Raw genomic sequence first — 20,430 nt, 5'->3', positions numbered from 1 at the left:
ATATATATTACAGAAATATTGCTATTGGTCTTTTCGTCTGTAGAAGCTGTATTTGTATTTTGCAGAAGGGAGAAATTGCCCTAATACTATCTTTTAAAAGATAATTAAAAATATTCACATGCTTGTGTCTTAAGCTCTCTTTGGAATGAATTTTTATGGATGAGTTATGACTCTTTAAAAATGCAATTGCAATGCAAGTGCAGACACACAACTATAATTCTACCCACAACTTCTTATACTGGGGAATGACTGCTCTTGATAACTGCTTTATTAAGTTTTACAGCATATGACCGTGCTATGTGAAGCACAGAATTATATTTTCATTTTCCCCTAAACGAAAATATAAAAAAAATCCTTTTTATTTCCTTCAGTACTTACTTTTCACCATAAAACCTCTCAAAGAATTTTTCTTTCCAAGGTTCTGTTTTCTTTTCCTTTTCAATCTCTTGTCTGATGCGCAACTGCATTTCTGGTGTAAATTCTCCTAAAAAACACATACTAACATATTGAACAAAAGTTGTCAAGGATTAATTCAGTACAGGTAATTATAAATTGTGGATACAACGATGACGTACAGTGATTTCTGATACAGTCATCCAACAATGCCAAATGAAAATAATGAAAACCAAAAGAGAGAGTGACACAGAAAGATTTAATTTACCATATACCATCAGTATTTCAAAGGTATATTGGCAGGGTTTAGTTGCATGCATTCATGTTTCCAAGGCTGACAGTGATGAAAATACTCGGGTTATTTTTTTTTTTTAACTGTCAAAATAAGCTGCCACAGCAAGCTGTAAAATGCACACTAAATTCAAAATGGAATCAGCAATTTCTCTTTTGCTGAATTACTGGTCTATTACAGTTTCTATTCTGAAAGTGTTTCTCAAATGTAGAGAAAGATGCATTCCTCATAAAAACAATTAACCTTGGGCAAACCTGAGAGCAAGCAGAGAGTTACCTTCTGCCAGTCGCTGTTTCCACCCTTGCGCTGCATATGCGAAGAACTCGTTATTTAGAGCAGAGCTACTGAGGCGCAAAACTCCATCGCTCCCCATCTAGAAAATAAGCCGATGGCAGCAGAAGATAGTGTCAGAAACAGCGTCAGCTAAGATCACATCAAAGCAGAGTTTCAATTAGGGGAGATGGGGGAAGTGTAGGCAGTGGGAAGAACACAAAACAACTACTACTAAACCGGCATCTTCATGATAGTCATTACTGTAAATGGAAGTGAACTAATCCAGCATCAACACGCTCTCTTCAGTCAGAAGTGCTACTGATGATAACACAGCTTACAACTGACTGATGTGCTTTAATCACATCCCTGTCTTGAGACTATGTCTAGAGGCGTTGTACGCAATCAAAAATCAAGATCATTATTGTACTTGTGCATCTGCCTATAATACAGTACAAAACAAATTAATTAAATTCAATGAAGGCAAGTAACTTTGCCGTTTCTAAATAAACCTAATACTCATGCTAGCTAATAAGCTGTACTGGCCAAAGTGTGGATGACAGGCATCCTTAATAAAAGAACTGATGGAAACTCAGCACTGAAACTGAAAACTTAGGATTTTATAGGCATCAAAAGTGGAATCTGTGGAAGAACAGTAGAATTATTTGTATTTTCTACATCTGTCAAATATTCAGTTATAAGACAACATTAAAATTAATTAATCACAGTATTTTCTACAATACTTTTTTTAAGCAACCCAACTATTGAGCTGTCTTTTCCACAGAACTTAATGCATATTTTCAGGTTTTTGAGGTTATTTAAGTTTCCAAAAGAATTCTAGTAATTGAAAAAAGTAACTGAATGAAAAAAATTAGGAGTGGGTATAATCTCTAGCATAATAAATAGACAGTAAAAAAAATAATAAAGTAGCAAATTAAAAAGAGAGGAACAAACACTTCTCACTATGTTACATCCTTCCAGGTAAGTAAGGGATAAATGTTTGAGAACACTACTTGTAATCTAGCAGTAAAGTTCAGCACATTTTCTAGCATATTAACAGATGTTTTAGCTAAGCAATATCCCCTCATGCTCAGTGCCTGTTTCAAACCAGAGCCAGAAAAACACAGGCATGCCAGAAACACTGAATGATATTTCAATGTAGTTACCTCATGGAGCTCTATATTTCATTGATAATACAGGCTCTATTTTGAGAAATCTTTGCTAATTTACTTGTTGCCTAGTTGGCAACCTGTCCCACAAATATCTCAGAGGAGTAAACCAGAAAGATGTGAAGTAGCAACCAGAGAAACAGAAATTAGCACGGACTCTGAAAAACAGGCATTGCTAAAGGCATTTGATTACAGGAAGAAAATAATGTGTGCGTGGTACAGAGTTCCTCAGCAGGATATGAACCTACAGAACTGCTGCCTGTGCTTTCTTGCTATATGGCATTGTTTTGCCAACATGTCATAGAAGTTGGATTTAAGTGGGTTGGATATGTAACATTTCTATACATCTCATGATGCGGGTTATGGAACACATGCACATTAATTACAGGTAGGGTATGACTAATGCTGAAACTAGAGGAAAACTGGAAAGGAAAAGTGAAACATGCAGCAGAAGCAGCAAGATAATGAAACCAGTGAGGTGAGAAAGGTGATAAAGAACATGCACTTATTGTATAAATCAAACTACTATGACACATTATCTTTTTCCTGCACAAATGAATTTTGCCAGAAACACTTAAATTCCACAATTAATACATTGAAGAGGGATTTTTAAATACCAGCTCCTCTATCACCTGAACAAACAAACCAGTATATGGTCAAAACTAGCACTTACACAATTTTCTATAAAGGTCAGATGCAAAGTCACAAAGAAAAGAATCACAACTTCCTAAACAAACAACTTTTTGATCCTCTAAGAAAGGTGATGAAGCTACCTTAAGTTTCAACATAAAAGGAGATTAAATGGAAACACTCACTTGCCAACATATGTTCTACTCCAATCTTTACTCAATTCAAGATTTTTGCCAAGCATGACAGTGTTTTGCAAAAAAGAGTCATACAGACATTAAACTATAATAATATTTAACCACATTTAACTGTAGGCTGTGTCTGAAAGGTATGGACCTCCTCAAACTCCATGGCTCATCTGTTGACAAATGGTGTAGCCATATCACCAGCCAGATCAAAAGATCTCATAGGAAAGTAATGATTTGTGGACAATAATTTTCTGTTAAATGAGCAAAATTATCCAACTTATTCTAAGGTCACACCTCTATTAGATTTCATGCGAAGCTGGAATGTACCACAATAGGTGGAAAGAGATTGCCACTTGTCAGCAGCAATCCACTATCAGATTGCATTAAACATAATTTGAAACTGCAGCCAAGTGTGATTGAGCTATTTCACCAGACTGCATAAATGAAGAGCATTATAAAGACTGCCGAGTTGTATTACCATGTGAATACAAGAAGAGCAGTATTAGCCTCATTGTAACCCTGTTGTTGCAAGGACAGGAGAAAAGCAAGTTTTGTAGGAAGAGTTACCACACCTTTTCTTTTTGTTGGCTAATATACTTCAGAAAAAAGTGCCAAGTTTTTGGGTGCTACTTTCTTAACAAAGTTTCAAAAACAAACTGTGAACCCCAAGCTAAATGCTAGGAAAAGGTCCAAACAAATTCAAATGTGATCTAGTTCACCTGAGAAAAAAGCACAGGCTGGAACTTCAGAACAGAAAGCAAATGTTAGCAAGGTCATCAGTAAAGGTCATTAGCTCTTGTGGACCAGAAAAAAATTGCCAAGTAGTAAGTATCTCTAAAAGAAAAAAAGAAAGGGGAAACAAACTCCCAAGAGAACAGCAAAAAGGAAGAATTATATTGCTTACCTAAAAAGAAAAAATACTATAGGCCATCTAATAATGGAAGTCCACTTGTGAACTGTATCAAAAAACAGACACATACTTCACTGACCAGTTTAGGTATGAACTGCAGCAGGTCACAAATGCTGGGGAACTATGTTCAGAAGACTGAAAAGATGATGTTCAAGATGTTTAGATTAAGAAATGTAAGAAAAACAAAGTAAACATGAAGTCACTGACTGACAGCATGATAGTCATTGCCACTGATGAACTGGCAGAGAAGGGCCTTTCCAGAGACCTGGGTCCATGGGTCCACATAATTAATGGAAGGTGTATGTAGTTAGAACAATCAAAATCTAAACAGAAGAGCATCTAATGATACACCAGGTAGAAATTATTTATGTTAAAGAAATAATTAATAATAACTATTTAGAGTAGAATCTTACAACAATCTATTTTAATACTGCATGAAAGAATAATTTCAGGCTTAAACAGCATAGAGGGATGTAAGAAAAGTAGACATCATTATCTAGACTTGATATACACATGGATACTAATGTTAAAAATGGAGGAAACAAAGAGCTGTGCAGCCCCTGTGACTTTGTGCAACTTGCTTAGGAAATTGAGATCAAAGAAAACATTTGCTGGGAATGGAACAGGAAGGAACCAGAAAAAGCTCAAAGAGAAAAGGATGAGGACAAAAAAGCTAAAGAAACTCATAATGGCCAAAGATACAAAGCAAATAAAACAGATATTTTGAAAATATTATAGAAAGAATAAAGCACTATGCAGAAAGCGGATACCACTACCCAAACTAAATTAACAAAAAGTTCAATTGTTTAGCCATTTTCAGTTCATGTAAAGAATTCTACACAGTGAAAAACAGTTTGAACAAGTTGGAATAGACAAAACACAAGTAATTTTACAACTAGCTGTTTTGAAAGAGTCCATCAGAAACAATAAAACTTAAAAAGATGCTTAATGCTTTTTCTCAATACCCTAGTCATGCCAAATCAGGCTAAGATTTTTTATGCTCTGTTAAACTTTGAAGGACTAAGAAGTCATCCTTCTATAATGTTAGCTAACAACCTCTACTGAAATATTTTCTTACTTCACCTAGAGAATGCATTTTCACCCAAATCAACAAGTTAAAGTGGAAATTTTGAAGCCATGGAGTGTATTCACTTCTCTAAACTCTGATGATAGAGACAGCACAATTAACCACTAGCTTTAAATTAGAATTTGAAGAAACATGCCAACAAAGCAGTTCTTAAATACACTGTTAATTTTTATGGTATTTAAAAAATGCTGTCCAACAGAGACAGTGTGTTAATGAGCTGGAAAAACAAACATTTCTTGGAATGTTTATATTTTATTCTGTTGGGCTTTAAATTTCTGGGTTTTTCTGATTAAGCACAATGTTAGAATTATGTTTTCTAATTAATACTTTCATGCAGAATTCACAATGGCTTTTGAAAGTTCCTCTTTTTATTGGGAGCAAACAAAAAACCACCCAACCCCAAAACATATCTGTTAAAACCCACTGTCTATTTGCATTACAAAGCAAATCTCAAAAACTCTTATCAGAATGAACTGAGTAACTTTTCTAAAACAACTACTTCAATTATTTTCCTCCAACTTTCACTGAAAATTCTCTTCTGAAAATAAAGCAGGGATTATTTTTTAGCTCAACCTAAAGATGCACATTGGTGTTCAGTAAGTACACAGCAATTACTGCATAGGTCTGTACTGGTAGGTTACCTGATTTTGGCTAGAATTTGGAAAGAGAAGGAATTGGTCAATCTATTATTTCTATATCTCTTTCAAATAATTCACATTTCTCATAAGGTATTTATAAAATTTCTAATGATCCGCTGTACACAGTTCTCATGTGGCATACTGTATTTCTTACATGAAAGCTTATGTGTGAATATCATGCCATTTGACTAGAATCATAGAATAGTTTGAGTTGGAAGGGATCTTTTAAGGTCATCTAGACCAACCCCTCTGCAATGAGCAGGGACACACTGAACTATCAGAGGGACACATTCACCATCAGGTGCCTCAGAGCCTCATCCAAACTGACCTTGAAAGTTCCAGCGTGAGGCAGCTACCACCTCAATTGACAACCTGTTTCAGTGTTTTACCACCCTCCTCATAACAACCATTTTTCCTTATATCTAATCTGAATCAACTCTCCTTCAGTTTAAAACCATTACCTCTCAGTCCTACAGCAACAGGCCCTGCAAAGAAGTTTTTCCCCATCATTTTTACAGGCCTAGCCATCCCAATTCTCTCAGCTTTACAACAAAAATACCAAACAAAATCAAAACCAACCAACCAAAAATGCAAATACAAAAGCAATCAAAAATCAGCAAAGGAAGTGAAGAGTCATCCAAATGAAGGGTCTGGCACCACTCATTTTTTATACCCTCTCTAAAAATTGCTACTAACTCTATATTTTATCTTGGAGGAAGAACAATCCTATAATTCACATACTTTCCCAAAGGTATGTAAAAGAAATTATCTATAAAAGATGGAAGATATGAGAAAGTACATTTTTATGTTTTTTGCATTAAAGCTTCTGAAATACTACAAATGAAAAATTTAGGAGCACTTAAATCACACACAGGAAACATTACATTTTATTTATGTGTGCAGAGAGACACCACTGCTGTTTTCTAACACGAATTTGTAACAAATTCAATTCTCCAGCGCTGGGCACCAGCATTCCAGTGACCTAAGATTATTGTACAGTGAAGATGGAGCATCTGAACATGCAGCAACTTTAGTGCCTGACATTCTGAAGGCAGACACTTTAGAGAGCTTTATGCTCATGTATTGACTTGATTTACATCATCTGAAATGAGGGAATGAGGACATAGAGACCGTGTAATGTACCTCAGGAAGGTGTTGGTAGGTATGATACCTGCAAAACCTACCATTTTCACTGTTCATGATGTCCCTCCACCTTCACCCTAAGAATATTGCCAGACATGAGGCTGAGTGGATCAGAAGTGACAAGGAGACTGTAGGAACCATCATGGAACCTAGGGATCTGTTGATAATTTTATCAGCAGTGATAGACACATACTGAAAATGAAGTGGTGGTTTAATAGATGCTATAGGCAGAATGGCTTTGTCATTTTCAACACGTGGTGATGCCCAAGAAGGTTTAGAGATATGGCAATAGGTAAACAGTGATTGCAAACAGCCCTTGTGGAGGAAAGGAATATGCTCTTTAGACAGACTTGCCTATTTCTTCAAAATTTGAATGCTGTATTTATATGCACAGCCCAACAGTATGGGCAAATCAAATTCAAATAAATGCTGCTCTGCGATCCACTGCCAAAATAAGTTTATTTATAAAAGAAGGGGTTAAAGAAGATGATAATGTGATGGAAATGGTACATTTATTTCAGTCTTTGATGGTTGAACACCAATGCAAGAACTGCAAATGGTACGTAGGAGGACTTGGAAGATTTAGCTGACAATCGACATTTTTGACTTAACTGGCAAAATGACGATCTGATAATTCATGACTGATAGTAATATAAAAGATTAGGCTTGTTTGTGAAAAAGAAAAAGAAAAGAAAGAAATGACAAAAGAATTTTAAAAATGTGATTTAAGTAGGCATACTTTCATAAATGCAGAATTAGTTGGAAGAATCCTGAAGAACATGGTACTAGTGAAAAAGGAGTCAAAAAAACTGTCACATTTCTTTAAATAAACAATGCTGACCACATGGAGTGCAAAGCCTCCTGCAAAGGAGTAATGGGGATTGTACAATAAGACCACATTGTCTGAGTTAGGATCTTGCTGCTGATCTCACAGCATGTAGGGAATGGAAACGAGGTCAAGTTACTAAGCAAGAATACATCTCAGAACGTGGTATAATGGACCAAAATTAGACACAGTTGGAAAGGGACACATCAAACTCCAGAAGAAATAATTCTGTAAGCAAATTAAAAGCAAGAAGATGATGAAAGAAAATGTCCACTGTGCAGCACTGGGGAGTACTAGGGGAATACAGAGACAAAACTAATGTTAAAACTTTTTTTTTTTTTTTTTGCATGAATCTTCACCACAAATCTACTGGGTTGAGGTGTTTAATACAATTAAAGGCAGCAACAACAGGCAAAAGGGTCAGAACTGACCTTGAACAGGCAAAGAGCTCAATAAATATTACTTAAATGCATGCAAATCATCCGGACTTGATAGTCTAGCCTGTCAAATGCCCAGATATGAACCTATTTCAGAACTGCTAAAAGATGAATTTTGAAGAAATGATGAGTACAAATGCAAAATTATACATGCTAGTTATACATATATAGCACATATGTATCACATGTGTCTAAATAAGGGACTAGGAACAGCTAAGGACTTACAGACTTAGGCAGCTTCAGAACTTCATGGCCTATGCATAGACAACCCATTCTTCTTTGTGCTACTCAAGGCTGTCCTAAGATACTGATAGGGACACATTCTGAGCAGACACAACCCAGAATCCACATGGGACCCTTAACATTTTGAAAAAGATAGGTGATAGCCTCTCAGCTAGCCCAAGAATCCTGTGTTTAAGTAGCTTGCTTCTCCCCTGTCTTCATGCTCTAGAAAATATGTGCAATGGTTCAAGCACAAGATGATAGAATCATAGAATCATCTAGGTTGGAAAAAACCTTTAATACCATTGAATCCAACCATTAACCCAGCACTGCCAAGCCCACCACTAACCCATTTAAGGTATCACACCACACACAACTGCCTGAAAATTAACCAAAAGTTGGACAACAGCCAATACAGATTTGCCAAGAGTAGGTTATGCCAGATCAGTCTATTTTCTCTCTGACAGTATAAAAGGCCTTGTGATAGAAGAGAAGCAGCACAAGTTGTGTGTCTTGATCATAACAATGAAGTGTTGCTTAATATTTTCTTAAGCAAAGCAAGGATATATAAATTGTAATTAGGTCACCAAAGAACTACTCAGAACTCTTTACTGAGAGAACTATTGTTTATTTATTATCAACTGGGAGTCTGTGTATTCAGAGGCATGATAAAAAGATGGAAGCAACTTGAAAATGCTATCAGTCAGAGAACATGTAAAGAGAGTGTCAGAATTCTCTTGATGGTTTTGTGAATTACTTTGGAAACAACAGGGATAACCAGGGCATTGCAATAGTGGCAAATGCAAAGTTTGACACTCCTGTATAATACAGAACTAGAAAAATGCAAAATGAGGAAACTAAGTGGCTATGCAATGGTTCTGTAGAAAAGTACTTGTATTGATGGACTGTTACCAAACTGAATATAAATCAGCCTTGCAATTGTAAAGAAAGTGAGCACAACACTCTAAGTTGCAAACAGGAGTACTGTGTAAAAGCAGAGAAATGAGTTTTGCTCTCCTTGGTGTTACTTACCAGTTGAGCTGGAATAATACATTCAATTCTGACTGATGCAACTCAGAAACCATACAAAATGCAAAGGAGATAAATGAGGCTAAAAACAGACTTAAGGTCCTAGATCTACAAAGACTGCATTGTTATGGGCTGTTTCTCAAGAAAAAGAAACAGGGACACAGCAATCTCCATACTCTACATGTAGATGCCAAAAAGAACAAAGAGGAACAGTCAGAATTGCAGCAAGAGATTCAGATCAGACCCCGAGGAAAAAGCTTTCTATCAGTGAAAACAATGAAGCCCTAGATTTCTTTGGGAGAGGCTGTGAATTCTCCACCACTGAGCAGCCAAAAAAAAAAAAGTTTTAGCCAATATAAAGAAAAGCAGGCATTGTTGATTTTACCTTAGTGTAGAGAAGATGAGATAGATTTTCTTTTCTTGCCATCTTTTCTACATCAAGATGGTATAACAAATTGCCATCTATTACAACATCATTAAAAAGAAAATTAAAAGTGCTCTTGCATATATTTAAATTCCGACCAGTTACCAACCTCCAGTTTCAAAGAAAGGTGCTTAAGAGTCAGTCCTTGCATTCTGGCTGCCACGCTTCTAACCTCTTAATGCCCTTCCAGTGGAGTCACTCTATGCAGTCTAATATAATTGACCACAGCTCGTGATTCTTATCTGAAAGAGCCCCTCATTTGGACAGTGTGACCTTTGGAAACACTGTGATTTCATAAGATAATGGCTTAACTTGCCTGCATACAGTTAAAACCTTAGATTACACTCAGTTTCTGGAACCACCATTCTCAAACACAAGCCCATTGTATCTGCTACCAGTTATGCTTCATGATGGCTGGAAGGACCCTTACTTATTCATGAACAACTTTTGTACTAGCAGTTGATAGACTGAGCCATGCTAAAATTCAAGGTAGATACTTTCTCCCTTGAGGCTGAGTGTGGCAACCCTGTGGAAGAGATTTCTCATTAAGCCCAAGGGACAGAAATTCTCATTGGAAAAATACTGGATGGCTGCAGAGACTAGTATTATAAAGCCATTCATTTTGTCCATACCAATATTTTAGTACAAGGTACTAAAAAGTGAAACAGAACTTATTACTATATGTGCTCCTGTTAGTCTCTGGACTGTTCATGTTGTGACTGACACATTCTTCAGAAACTAACAAGATGTGCTTGCACTTATAAAAGCTTAAATTCTCTACAATAATGCAAAACAATCATTATCCTGTTCACTCCTTTGGCTAATGACCTGGGAACCAATTATGCCAAGGAGTTATCCACAGCTAGAGCTCTCCTTGTTAAGTAATGGCAATTATAAAGCTTAACTTCTATATCCATCTGCAAAATACTTTTAAGCGAACTCACATGTATTTCTAGTAAGAAAATAATTGAGTAAATTTCTCCATTTCCTACAGAATACTGCTGACTGTTCAAGTATGCCATTACCTATCTAAAAGTCATTTCTCTACTTATACAACTACTATTCAAAAGAGAATGTGATAAATGGGACCAAACGAAAAGAATGCTCTAACAGTTGGCAAAGTCTATAATAGAGATTGAGTGTGAATGCACTTGGGTCAAAAGGAAATGCAGCTGTAGTTGTCATAAAAAATCTGTAAGTTCTGTTAAACAATGGCTGCATTTTTGATGGTAGTGTTTCTGCTACACAACTCAATGCTAAGCAAAGATGCTGTATTTTACAGCATTTAATCATATCTGAGTGGTACCATATGGTAACAATATCAGATCAAAGCAGAGGTTGAACTAACCCTTGATAATTTCAAGGAACAGATCATGTAGATAAAGCTTGTGAAAGCTTTATAATAGCCAATTACTAGGAAAGCTGTCAAATAAAAGATTTCTATTTCTATTTAGTTTAGCTGGTGTTAGATTGAAAAAGGGAATTTTAATGTCCATAAATATTTCAGTCTGTCTGATATAACTGTGGCTACTACTCATATATATGCACCCACCATCTTCTATTTATATCAGTAGAACTGTGGCAGCAATCAATACTAACTTTTAGTATGCAAAAGACTTCCATGGTTAGTTGTCTATTGTATGAAATATAGTAGTTGATTGTATTAAATTTGATGCTCTTCACTTTTAATTTTGTTCTGGTAGATTAAAAAGCTCAAGTCCAGTAATTTTTCTTTAGACGTTTTTATGGCTTGTGCAAATTTTAGTGCCCTCCTCTGAGTTCTTTCAACAGCTTCTGAAATGAAATGGCCATGCTTAATATTGAAGATGATGACTTAATAGTATTTATTTCCTGGAAAGTGCATTTTGTTTAGTGCAGCCTCCCTGGTGTTGTTGTTGCTTAAAGGTTGACTGAACAGATGTTTCTGCTGAGCTGTCCATAATTACAAAACCCCATCCACAGGAAGCATCTGTACATGTGATAGATAACCTACCAAGTTAAGGCTCAGGCCTTTCATTCATCTCCCAGACCTGAGAGAATCACACTGAAAGTATTAACATGTTTGTGTTATTGAACTACAACAGCACACTTCAGGTGGAAATAAAAATCAATTAGTTTTTAATATGTGCAAGGATGGAGAACTCACAACCTCTCTAACAGTGCCCTCAACAGCCCGTGCCCCACTAAAAAAACTTCTGCTTCACATCCATATGGAAGGTCCTGCCTTTTGGTTTGTACCTACTGCCTCTGGTAATGACACATCCTTTTATGCAGATTGGTAAACTTACCCCTGGCCCTGCTCTTATCTAGGCAAAGTCCTACAACTGGACAAGGTGTTCTAGGTGTGGTCCTACGAGTGCTGAGTTAGATGGGATGGTCTGTTATTCATGCCATTGACTCTTCTCTGATCCCAAACCCTAAAATCTGAACCTGACCGTAATCCACCCTTATAGAAGAGGTCCACGCACATGCTGATCCCCTTGAGGGAAACCACTCCCTGTTTTCTTCTCTGCCTGTCTTTTGTTTTGAGAGCAGAAGAAGCTTATGAACAGCTCTGATATACATAAAAAAAAGGAAAGGGAAACATACAGAGAAAGGCACAGTGTAATACTGGAGAGAAGCAAAAAAAGGAGGGGAGTGAATAGTCAAGGAGTCAGTAATTATGAAGTTTAGTACAAAACATTGATGACTTCAGGTTTTGAGGACACAGATACCAGAAAAGTGGAGGAAGTAATGAAGGTAAAGACAGACATTTTTAAAAACGAGACAGGCTTTGTAAAAAACCCAGACACAATAGGATAGCAACTGCTTCTTTGCCTGAAGATAAGGAACACTCAGAGGCTCATCTAAAACAGAAAAATTAACGCATTTACACAGTGTCATGACTGATGAAAAATCTATCCTTTCTTAAACCAGTTACCATGTATTTAAAGCCAACAGTGGAGGAGTTTCTGAGTAGAAAGTATATAAACAGGAATATAAGAGAAATACTTCTGACAAGATGTGACTACCAGGGCCTTTTTGCTGCTGTGACCACAAAATATCTACAGTAACACTGAGAAATACATTAATGGTAAGAGATAGATCCAACACTATATACATATGTAAATACAGCAAACAGAAATACAGAATCTGGCTCAAGAGCTGCTGCCAGAACAACAAAGTCAGCCACAAGTTCAGGTCTGGGGAGGTGACATGGCTAGGTACCAACCCATCCTATGGCTCTCTCAGCAATTCTGATGTACCTCAGCATGGGTGTTCATGTTCACTCTGTATAAGATCTCTGCCATGGGTCTCACCTCTTCACAGTAAAGGTAATGTGATCTAGAATATGGCTAATCTTCTGTAGTTCTGCTTATGAAGTTATCAATCTTTATAAGTAAAGCTCTTTGTCATTCCCACCTGATCACTGACATAACATGAACAGTCTGCCTTCAAATACAAAATGAAAAGACAGATTTTCAAGACAGATGGTGAAAGTGATTCTGAGTATTACTTTAGTCCTATAAAAAATAACCAGATTAAACTTAGAAGTAAAACATCAAAGGATGAAAAAGAAAACATCTACTACTCTAGGAATAATTGTTTCAGACATGAGGAGAAAAGCAAGAAGCATCTTTTAAGAGAAAGAAACAAAGACCTTTTCCATCTTCACTAAAGTGGGAAATATGCCGAGTAAGGCTGAAGAATCACAAACGTGTGCTTTCAAAATGAAATGTGACTTGTTAATTTAGACCTTGTCTAAATCAAGAAGACAAGTGGGATAGCTATATTCATTCCAATACACTGTAGTGTCAAAAAAGACAATAGAATCCAATCTGTTTGAGCTCAGATGCAAGAAATTAGATGAAGAATTTTAGGCAAGTAATAAATCTGACAAAATGAAAAGATAAAGCATGCTTTAAAATGAAACAAACCCCATGCAAAATAGAAAAAAATCCTAGAACATGCAGCAAACAGTACCATCTATCTACATTCAAATTCTAGAAGTAACAATTAAAACTCCTTTTTTCAAATACATAGTTCATGTAATTAGTGAACCCAAGCATGTCAGAACACAGAAAAAAGCAAGCATTTATAAAGGTAGCAGAAAAAGCACATAAGCCTTGGGGAAAAATAGGCAGAGAAGCATATATGGATTGTGATCAAGGCAAGCATGCATAGAACTTGTTTAAGGAAAGATGACTCTGAGGAAGTTAAACATTATTAAATTATCCAACAATGTTCATATTTTGTGGAGAGCGCAGGAAAAGGGATAAAAACAACCATGGTCTATTCACTTAGCTTTTAATAATAAAATTATAGGCATATACCTTTGAGCCCAAGAAGCAGAAAGTGACGGGAAGTAACATGTAGACAACTAATTTTAGTCAGTCATTTTCGATGACTGTCAAAAAATAAAAATCCTGCATCTAATCCCTCTCCTGTAGGCATTAGAAAACACTGCCTTTCTATGCAAAAAAAAAAAAAAAAAAGCCGCATGTCATTAACACAAGAGAGAACAAGCTAAATCTGAGATTAAATAATTCAAAGAATAGCAATGTTCTGAAACAATTAGGAAAAAAGTCTCAACTTTTTTTTCCCTTTTGCATTTAAGCCAAACAAATATCCTGGAAAAGCGTGAGGTCAGGAAAAGGTGAGGGAAGAGCAGAGAGAGGGTGGGAGCAAGGGTGAAGAGGGGGAGAGTGCTGCAGAAGCATGGATGGATCACTTCTGCTGGCTCTTCCTCTTGCCACACCTGCATCCAACATCCTGTTTCAAGTCCTCGTCTGTCTTCAGATCCAGAACGGTAAGGAATGTCCTGTTCTCCATCTCATTCCAGCACAGCCCTACAGTGGCAACACTGGAGTCACTGCAGACTGACTCATATCACTTCATTATTAGCACTTTGCAAGGGAGGTGCAGTTTGAACACTGCACACTGCAGTACTGCAGTGCATCCTTAACAGCTACATAACTTGGAGCATACCAGTCTCTTGTGCCCATACACGTTACCACTTATGTCCACACATTAGTTACACTCTCATAACAGAGCTCCTAACACAGTCTTTTAAAAAGGCACTTATGTGAGGCACTTACTTTCCCACTGGAAGGGAGATGCTTCATCACTTTTCTTTTTAAAGTACTAATAATTCTGTCAAATGTAAATGGAACTTGTATTGCATACAAAGTCCTCTTTTTAAGCACTAACAGCTGTGCACTGTACATTAGAAAACTTGCTTGAAGGGAGCAAGAAGGAAACAAAAGCTTCACTAGTCTGCATCAGAACAACCTTGAATGAAGGGCTCCTCACACATCAGAAGGACTTATGGGAAAGGATGCTGCAGAGACAGCTGTGGATCTTGTATCTTTTAGCTTTAGGGGGCATAGCAGCATTGCTGTGTCCTACCAGATGTTCTGAATTTAGCCTTGCTACAGACAAAAGCAAATGCAATAGTTCTGCTAACACCTTTGCAAAACGTGTTCTTAAAGGTGAGACATGTTTTAAGTGTGACGACAGCTTGTATCTAGGCTTTAGAAATCAAAAAAGAACTTCCATAACATGGATGTGACAGGGTGGAAAACACAGATTCACACTTCTGAAATACAGTGACCAAGCTTGCAGAAATATGAAACCATGACACTTAATCAAAAATATAAAGCTTCCTAGTCACATATGTAGACGTACTGATACTGAGTAGGACCTCTAGGGATTACTGCAAACAAGCAAACAAGAATTCCATTACCACATCAATCAGAGCAGCCAGATTGCAATGCAACTGCAGTGAGCCTTTCTGGACTGCCCAGGGAAGCTGAAAGAGTAGCTTTCTTGCAGCTAAAGACAACCGGGATTTTGAAGTAAAATGCTTCAGCTTTGTTTGTAGTTAATACATGACTGTGAAATACACACACACAGCACCCATACAGGTGTGTTAGGTAAAATAAGTAATAACTTCCTGCGTAAGGACAGAAGGCCAGCTGGGGGTAGTAAACTGTCTGAAAATCCTTAGCTAGCTCAGCTCAGGAATCAGAAACAGAATCTTATTGAAAAGATTAAATCTTTGGAATTTCTTCATATATCTAGCCTGTAAGATACCTGCATTAAAACTACCCTAATAAAGCTGTACAAATAAAGCACATTATAACAACACTATGCTGTCCACATCAACCTGTAAAACCCAAGAAAAAGTGTCAGCTAAAGGGAGAAATGTGACATAAAATGACCTTCAATTACTGCACACACAGGGGTGCCAATTTAACAGCTTTTTAAATCTGCTTAGGTGGAAATGACATATGTTACATTTAACCTTCAGTTGCAAATGTTCTCTGAACTAAATTCGTTTGTCATAACCCTAAATCTATTTCAGGGTAAAACTCAAACATTTACAGGAACATAATAATAAATATTTGGAAGATACTGATGATAGAGAATGGAAAAAGACATAGCTAAAAGGTTGTAGTATCAGCAGAAAAAGGCAGCTAAAGTAACTGTTTAACTACAACTACACAATAATTCCATGTAGAGAAACATAAAAAAACCCTGGAAGCAAATGATACATGCAGCACTAATTTCTGCAGTTGGTCTTTTTATAAAGGTAATTCTGCAAAAATCCAATGGCAAATACAATCCTCTAAGTTAATAAACAGGAAATGGTTACATCGCTACAAAAAACAAACTGCGAAAATCAATCTTCACTTAGTCTCTTCTAATAAAAAACCTAATATACAGAAAGATACATACTAATAAAAAATACTAATAAACAGTAAGGTACATACTAAATACTAAGTGTTCAGAATGTCACCAGACTTCTCTTCTTTACTTTTACAAGTAAAAGAATATTTTGTATTATTCATTACCCACTCCACCACAGAATTTCAACTGATGTGCTTGGGAGTAGGAGTAATTTCTGCACATCAAAAACAATGGTTACCTTTTGCTATCATCGCTCAAATTGTAGGAACAGATATTAAGCTGATTCATACTGCATGAAAACAAAGAGGTTTGAATTGGAATTCTGTAGATAACCTTCCTCAAAATAACTTATTATTTTAAATCACTAACTGACATCACCCTGTGCCTTTTCTCAATTCAAGGTGAAAAGGAATCTTTACAAGGTGACAGATTCAAACTGCATCAATCTAAAATGAACAGGCCAAGACAGAAATGCAGAACCTGCACTGACCTTAAAATAAAAGGATGCTGTGATGTGATTGCATAGCAATACTAGCACTGATGCAAGAGACAGTAATTATTTTGGGATTCGCTGATTTAGAAATAAAGAGAAAGAGAATAAGGTGGGTTTTGACACATTCTAGAATCTTTTGATTTGTATATCATGTTCTTCTTTTTAGTAGACTGACCTGCTACCAATCTGAAATATTTATAGCCTTTCTGCAATACTACATGACACAAGTAATTCTTTCGGAATACTGAAGTTTCTAATTTAAGTAACTGAGTTGACTATCTATAAACTGTGTATATAAGATAGATAATTGCTAAATTTCTTTCATTAAACAAGTAAAGCTGAGACAAGATACAACTACTGCTGGGATTTCCTCTACTGTTTTGAATGTTCTTTCTGAATATATTTGGTCTGATAAAATGGCAGTGCTACCTAACACACATGTCTGAGGTAGCTTTGAAGTAATTATGTAGGACGAAGTTCAGTTCCTGTGTGAAAGGGCAGGGCAGGTGCAAATCACAAGAGAATCAAAAGAGCTCAGTGTTACCAGAAGAGAAAATGCAAGATGGAGTGAAATTCTGAAAGATCAGGAAGGTGTTAAGCAGTCACAGAGTCTGAAAAGACACACTTTTTTTCAGAGCTTTCTAAGGATTAGTAAAAGCAATTCAGCTTTCTGCTACTCTTCAGATAATGTTACACTTCTCTTCTTGGAAGCTAAGCAGGTGGGTGTGCTCCCCTTCTTTTTGCCTATTGACCAGTGTTAAGAGGAGAAATTTGACTACAAAGCACCACAAGGCAAGCTGGTGTAGACACAACATGGCCAACGGCCATTCATTTTCAGCAACCTGCTGTGCAGACCTGTTGCACAATATACATTGTTTAATTAATATTTAATGACTCAATGATGCCATACAGCAATCTAGATATGGACAGAAACTTCCTGCTTTGAAGGTATTTGCTGAGATGTGGTTCAAGAAGGCTTCTGTTAAATATAATTATCGGCTTGATGTATCAATGTCAGAAGTAGGTACTTGATGAAAAATCCATTGCTGTTTAGCTGTAGAATGTTCTAATTAGAGCTGTAAAGAAAAATACCTTGCTGGAATTTGTGACAACCGAAATATCTTGTGCAGAGACTTTTCTTTCCATATAGTTTCTATACCTGCATGTTTTCTATATTTCCAGCTCAGTCATATTGGCTTCTGTATCAGCTGAGCTTCAAGGATTTTGAGTCTTTGAATCTATACAGGTTAATGAAGAGCTGAAAATCTGGATGTTCAAATTTCAGCCATGAGGTTCCCGATCTCCAGTGACGTAAGACTTTGGAGCAGTCTGCTAAACAGACAAATCTGGGACATGGCTGCTTTTCAACCATGACTGGGACTGAGCTCTTCTCTGTAGTGACCAGTGACAGGACCTGAGGGAATGCCCTGAAGTCATGTCAGGGAAGGCTTAGGCTGGATATTAGGAAAAGGTTTTTCACCCAGGAGGTTGCTGGGCACTGGAAGAAGGTCCTCAGGAAAGTGGCCACAGCACCAAGCCTCACAGAGTTCAAGAAGCATTTGGACAATGCTCATGGTGTGATTCTTGAGGCTGTCCTGTGCCTGGTGGGAAGCTTGACTGGTTGACCCTCATGGGTCCCTTCCAACTCAGGACATTCTTTTTTTCTATGATTTGAACAATGTGTATATACTTATTCCCTCTGAACCCAAATCACAACAAATAAAACCCTTGATAAAATGCATCTACCATAATTGCCAACTTGCTCCAATTTCTTTTTATAGGCATTTTGAATACAGAAAATTACACATGGTCTCATTGCTACTGAAATAAAATTTAAACTAATATGCAAGCTGAAATCAATTTAAATTGTAATAATAACTCATGATACAGTTTATCTTTTCCCAAGGGGAAAAAAAGGCAATGACCCTATTCTTCCACTTTGTCAAAAATCTAACTGAAGTAGGAAAAATGACAGCATGAACATCAGAAGAATTATTCTCAACTTCTTCCTTTCTGGGACATCTTTCCTAAGGTTTTCTGTTCCATGAGCTCCAATACCTCCCTGACAGCAACCACAAAACTTGAAAATGAAAGAAAGATCAGAAAACACATCCCAACAAGCTCTTAATTTGTCCCTGAACTTTTCTTGAACACATTAGACTAACCAAGGTTGAGACAGTCATTTATTTATAGTAAACACTTGCATATAAAGAACCAGAAAACCTCAACTCCCTTAACTAATGGTTTCTAAAAATGCTTATTCAAACTGACACATGCATGACAAGTTTTGGCTGAGTACGATTTAAGGAGGAGGAGTTATACCACCCAGAAAAATGGTGTTTATGACAGAAATGACAAAGAATCATTCATCATGGGGTTTTTCTATGTGAAGCAGTAATAAAGCCTAAATGAAACTGCACTTCATTAGTAATTTATTTCACAGATCACTATATATACACAAATAGCATAACTCTATTACATTTTTATAGTGCCATTTATTACAGTACTTCACATTCTATATCCACATGGCAACACAGAAATGCAGCTTTCTCTGGGGAAGACAACAGCAGCCAACTGCAGAGCAGCACACTGGGAAGAAACACTTCTAAGCCAGAAGAGCAGAAATAAGAATTTTCAGATGAATCAAGGAAAGGACAATATAAAACAATAAAATTAAACTCCCAGAGATGTGTAGCTAACTCAAAGAATAGTGTTGCACCGTGTGGCTTGCCAGATGCCCCATTTGATTTAGAAAGTAGAAACAAAAGAGGAAAACTGAATATCCTTGCCTTGCTCAGTCAGAGTGACCAACAGCAGAGACTCCCACCAGAGCTCCCTGGCTAAAATTCTCAGTCCTTTTACATGATCCTTAAGCACTACATGGGCACCTTCCACTTGCCACAGGAAGGAAAAGAACATCACTTCAATTGCTTTCATCAGTCTGTACCTGGGATACCACACTTCAGACATAGCCGAGAACATATTTTCAGATATCAAGGAAAGAAATGCATTCATTTCTCTGCTAAGACTTCTGCAAAGTGTGGGTTCAGGGCTATTTCACTCTCTACTGGAAAACAATTTTCAAACTTTCACACTTAGAGGCCAAACATTTCCATTAAACTTCCAGACTCCTGCCTTCCAAATGCAGGTGAAAACCTGGTATGCTATATAAACCTACAGAGTGCTGTGAGAAGATGACAGACAGAAGGACACCTGTAAATGTCTTATCACAACATTTGCTTGAAAAGTAACGGTGTCCAATTATGTAGTGTTGGGCTTCTGAAATAACATCTTATATGCATTATGTGAATGCTTTTTGAAATAAAAGTTTAAAAAAATGCACTGCTTTTAATTACAGAGGCATGTTTAAATTCAACAACTATTCTCTTGATTTCCTTGCCAAAAAACTCTGCTGGAAGAACACTGATAAGAAGGTAAGTGGTTTGTCAGTTGTAGATACTCCACTTTTAAAAATAAATTTTAAAGTAAAAAACTTCTAAATAGAGACCCCATACTTATAATGTAATTTATGAACATTGGGTCTTTCATGGTTGGAGAGAAAACATGATTTTACCTAGTACACTTTTTAAATATTTTCTGATGAATTAAC

General features: G+C 36.7%; 1 protein-coding gene across 1 annotated transcript in view; it reads right to left on the bottom strand.

Annotated features, from left to right (window-relative positions):
• ASXL3 (ASXL transcriptional regulator 3) overlaps positions 1 to 20,430 on the bottom strand; it is a 121,879-nt gene that overhangs the window by 13,924 nt on the left and 87,525 nt on the right. Inside the window, exons 11-12 of the mRNA XM_062513457.1 lie at positions 962 to 1,058; positions 379 to 484 (exon numbers count right to left, since the gene is read on the bottom strand). Coding sequence (XP_062369441.1) covers positions 379 to 484; positions 962 to 1,058 — 203 coding nt within the window. The remainder of the gene's footprint in view (positions 1 to 378; positions 485 to 961; positions 1,059 to 20,430) is intronic.

This window comes from Cinclus cinclus, chromosome 1 (assembly GCF_963662255.1).
Source record: "Cinclus cinclus chromosome 1, bCinCin1.1, whole genome shotgun sequence".
NCBI lineage: Eukaryota > Metazoa > Chordata > Aves > Passeriformes > Cinclidae > Cinclus > Cinclus cinclus.
The sequence above is the reverse complement of the archived record's forward strand: the minus strand, read 5'-3'. Positions and strand labels throughout refer to the sequence as shown.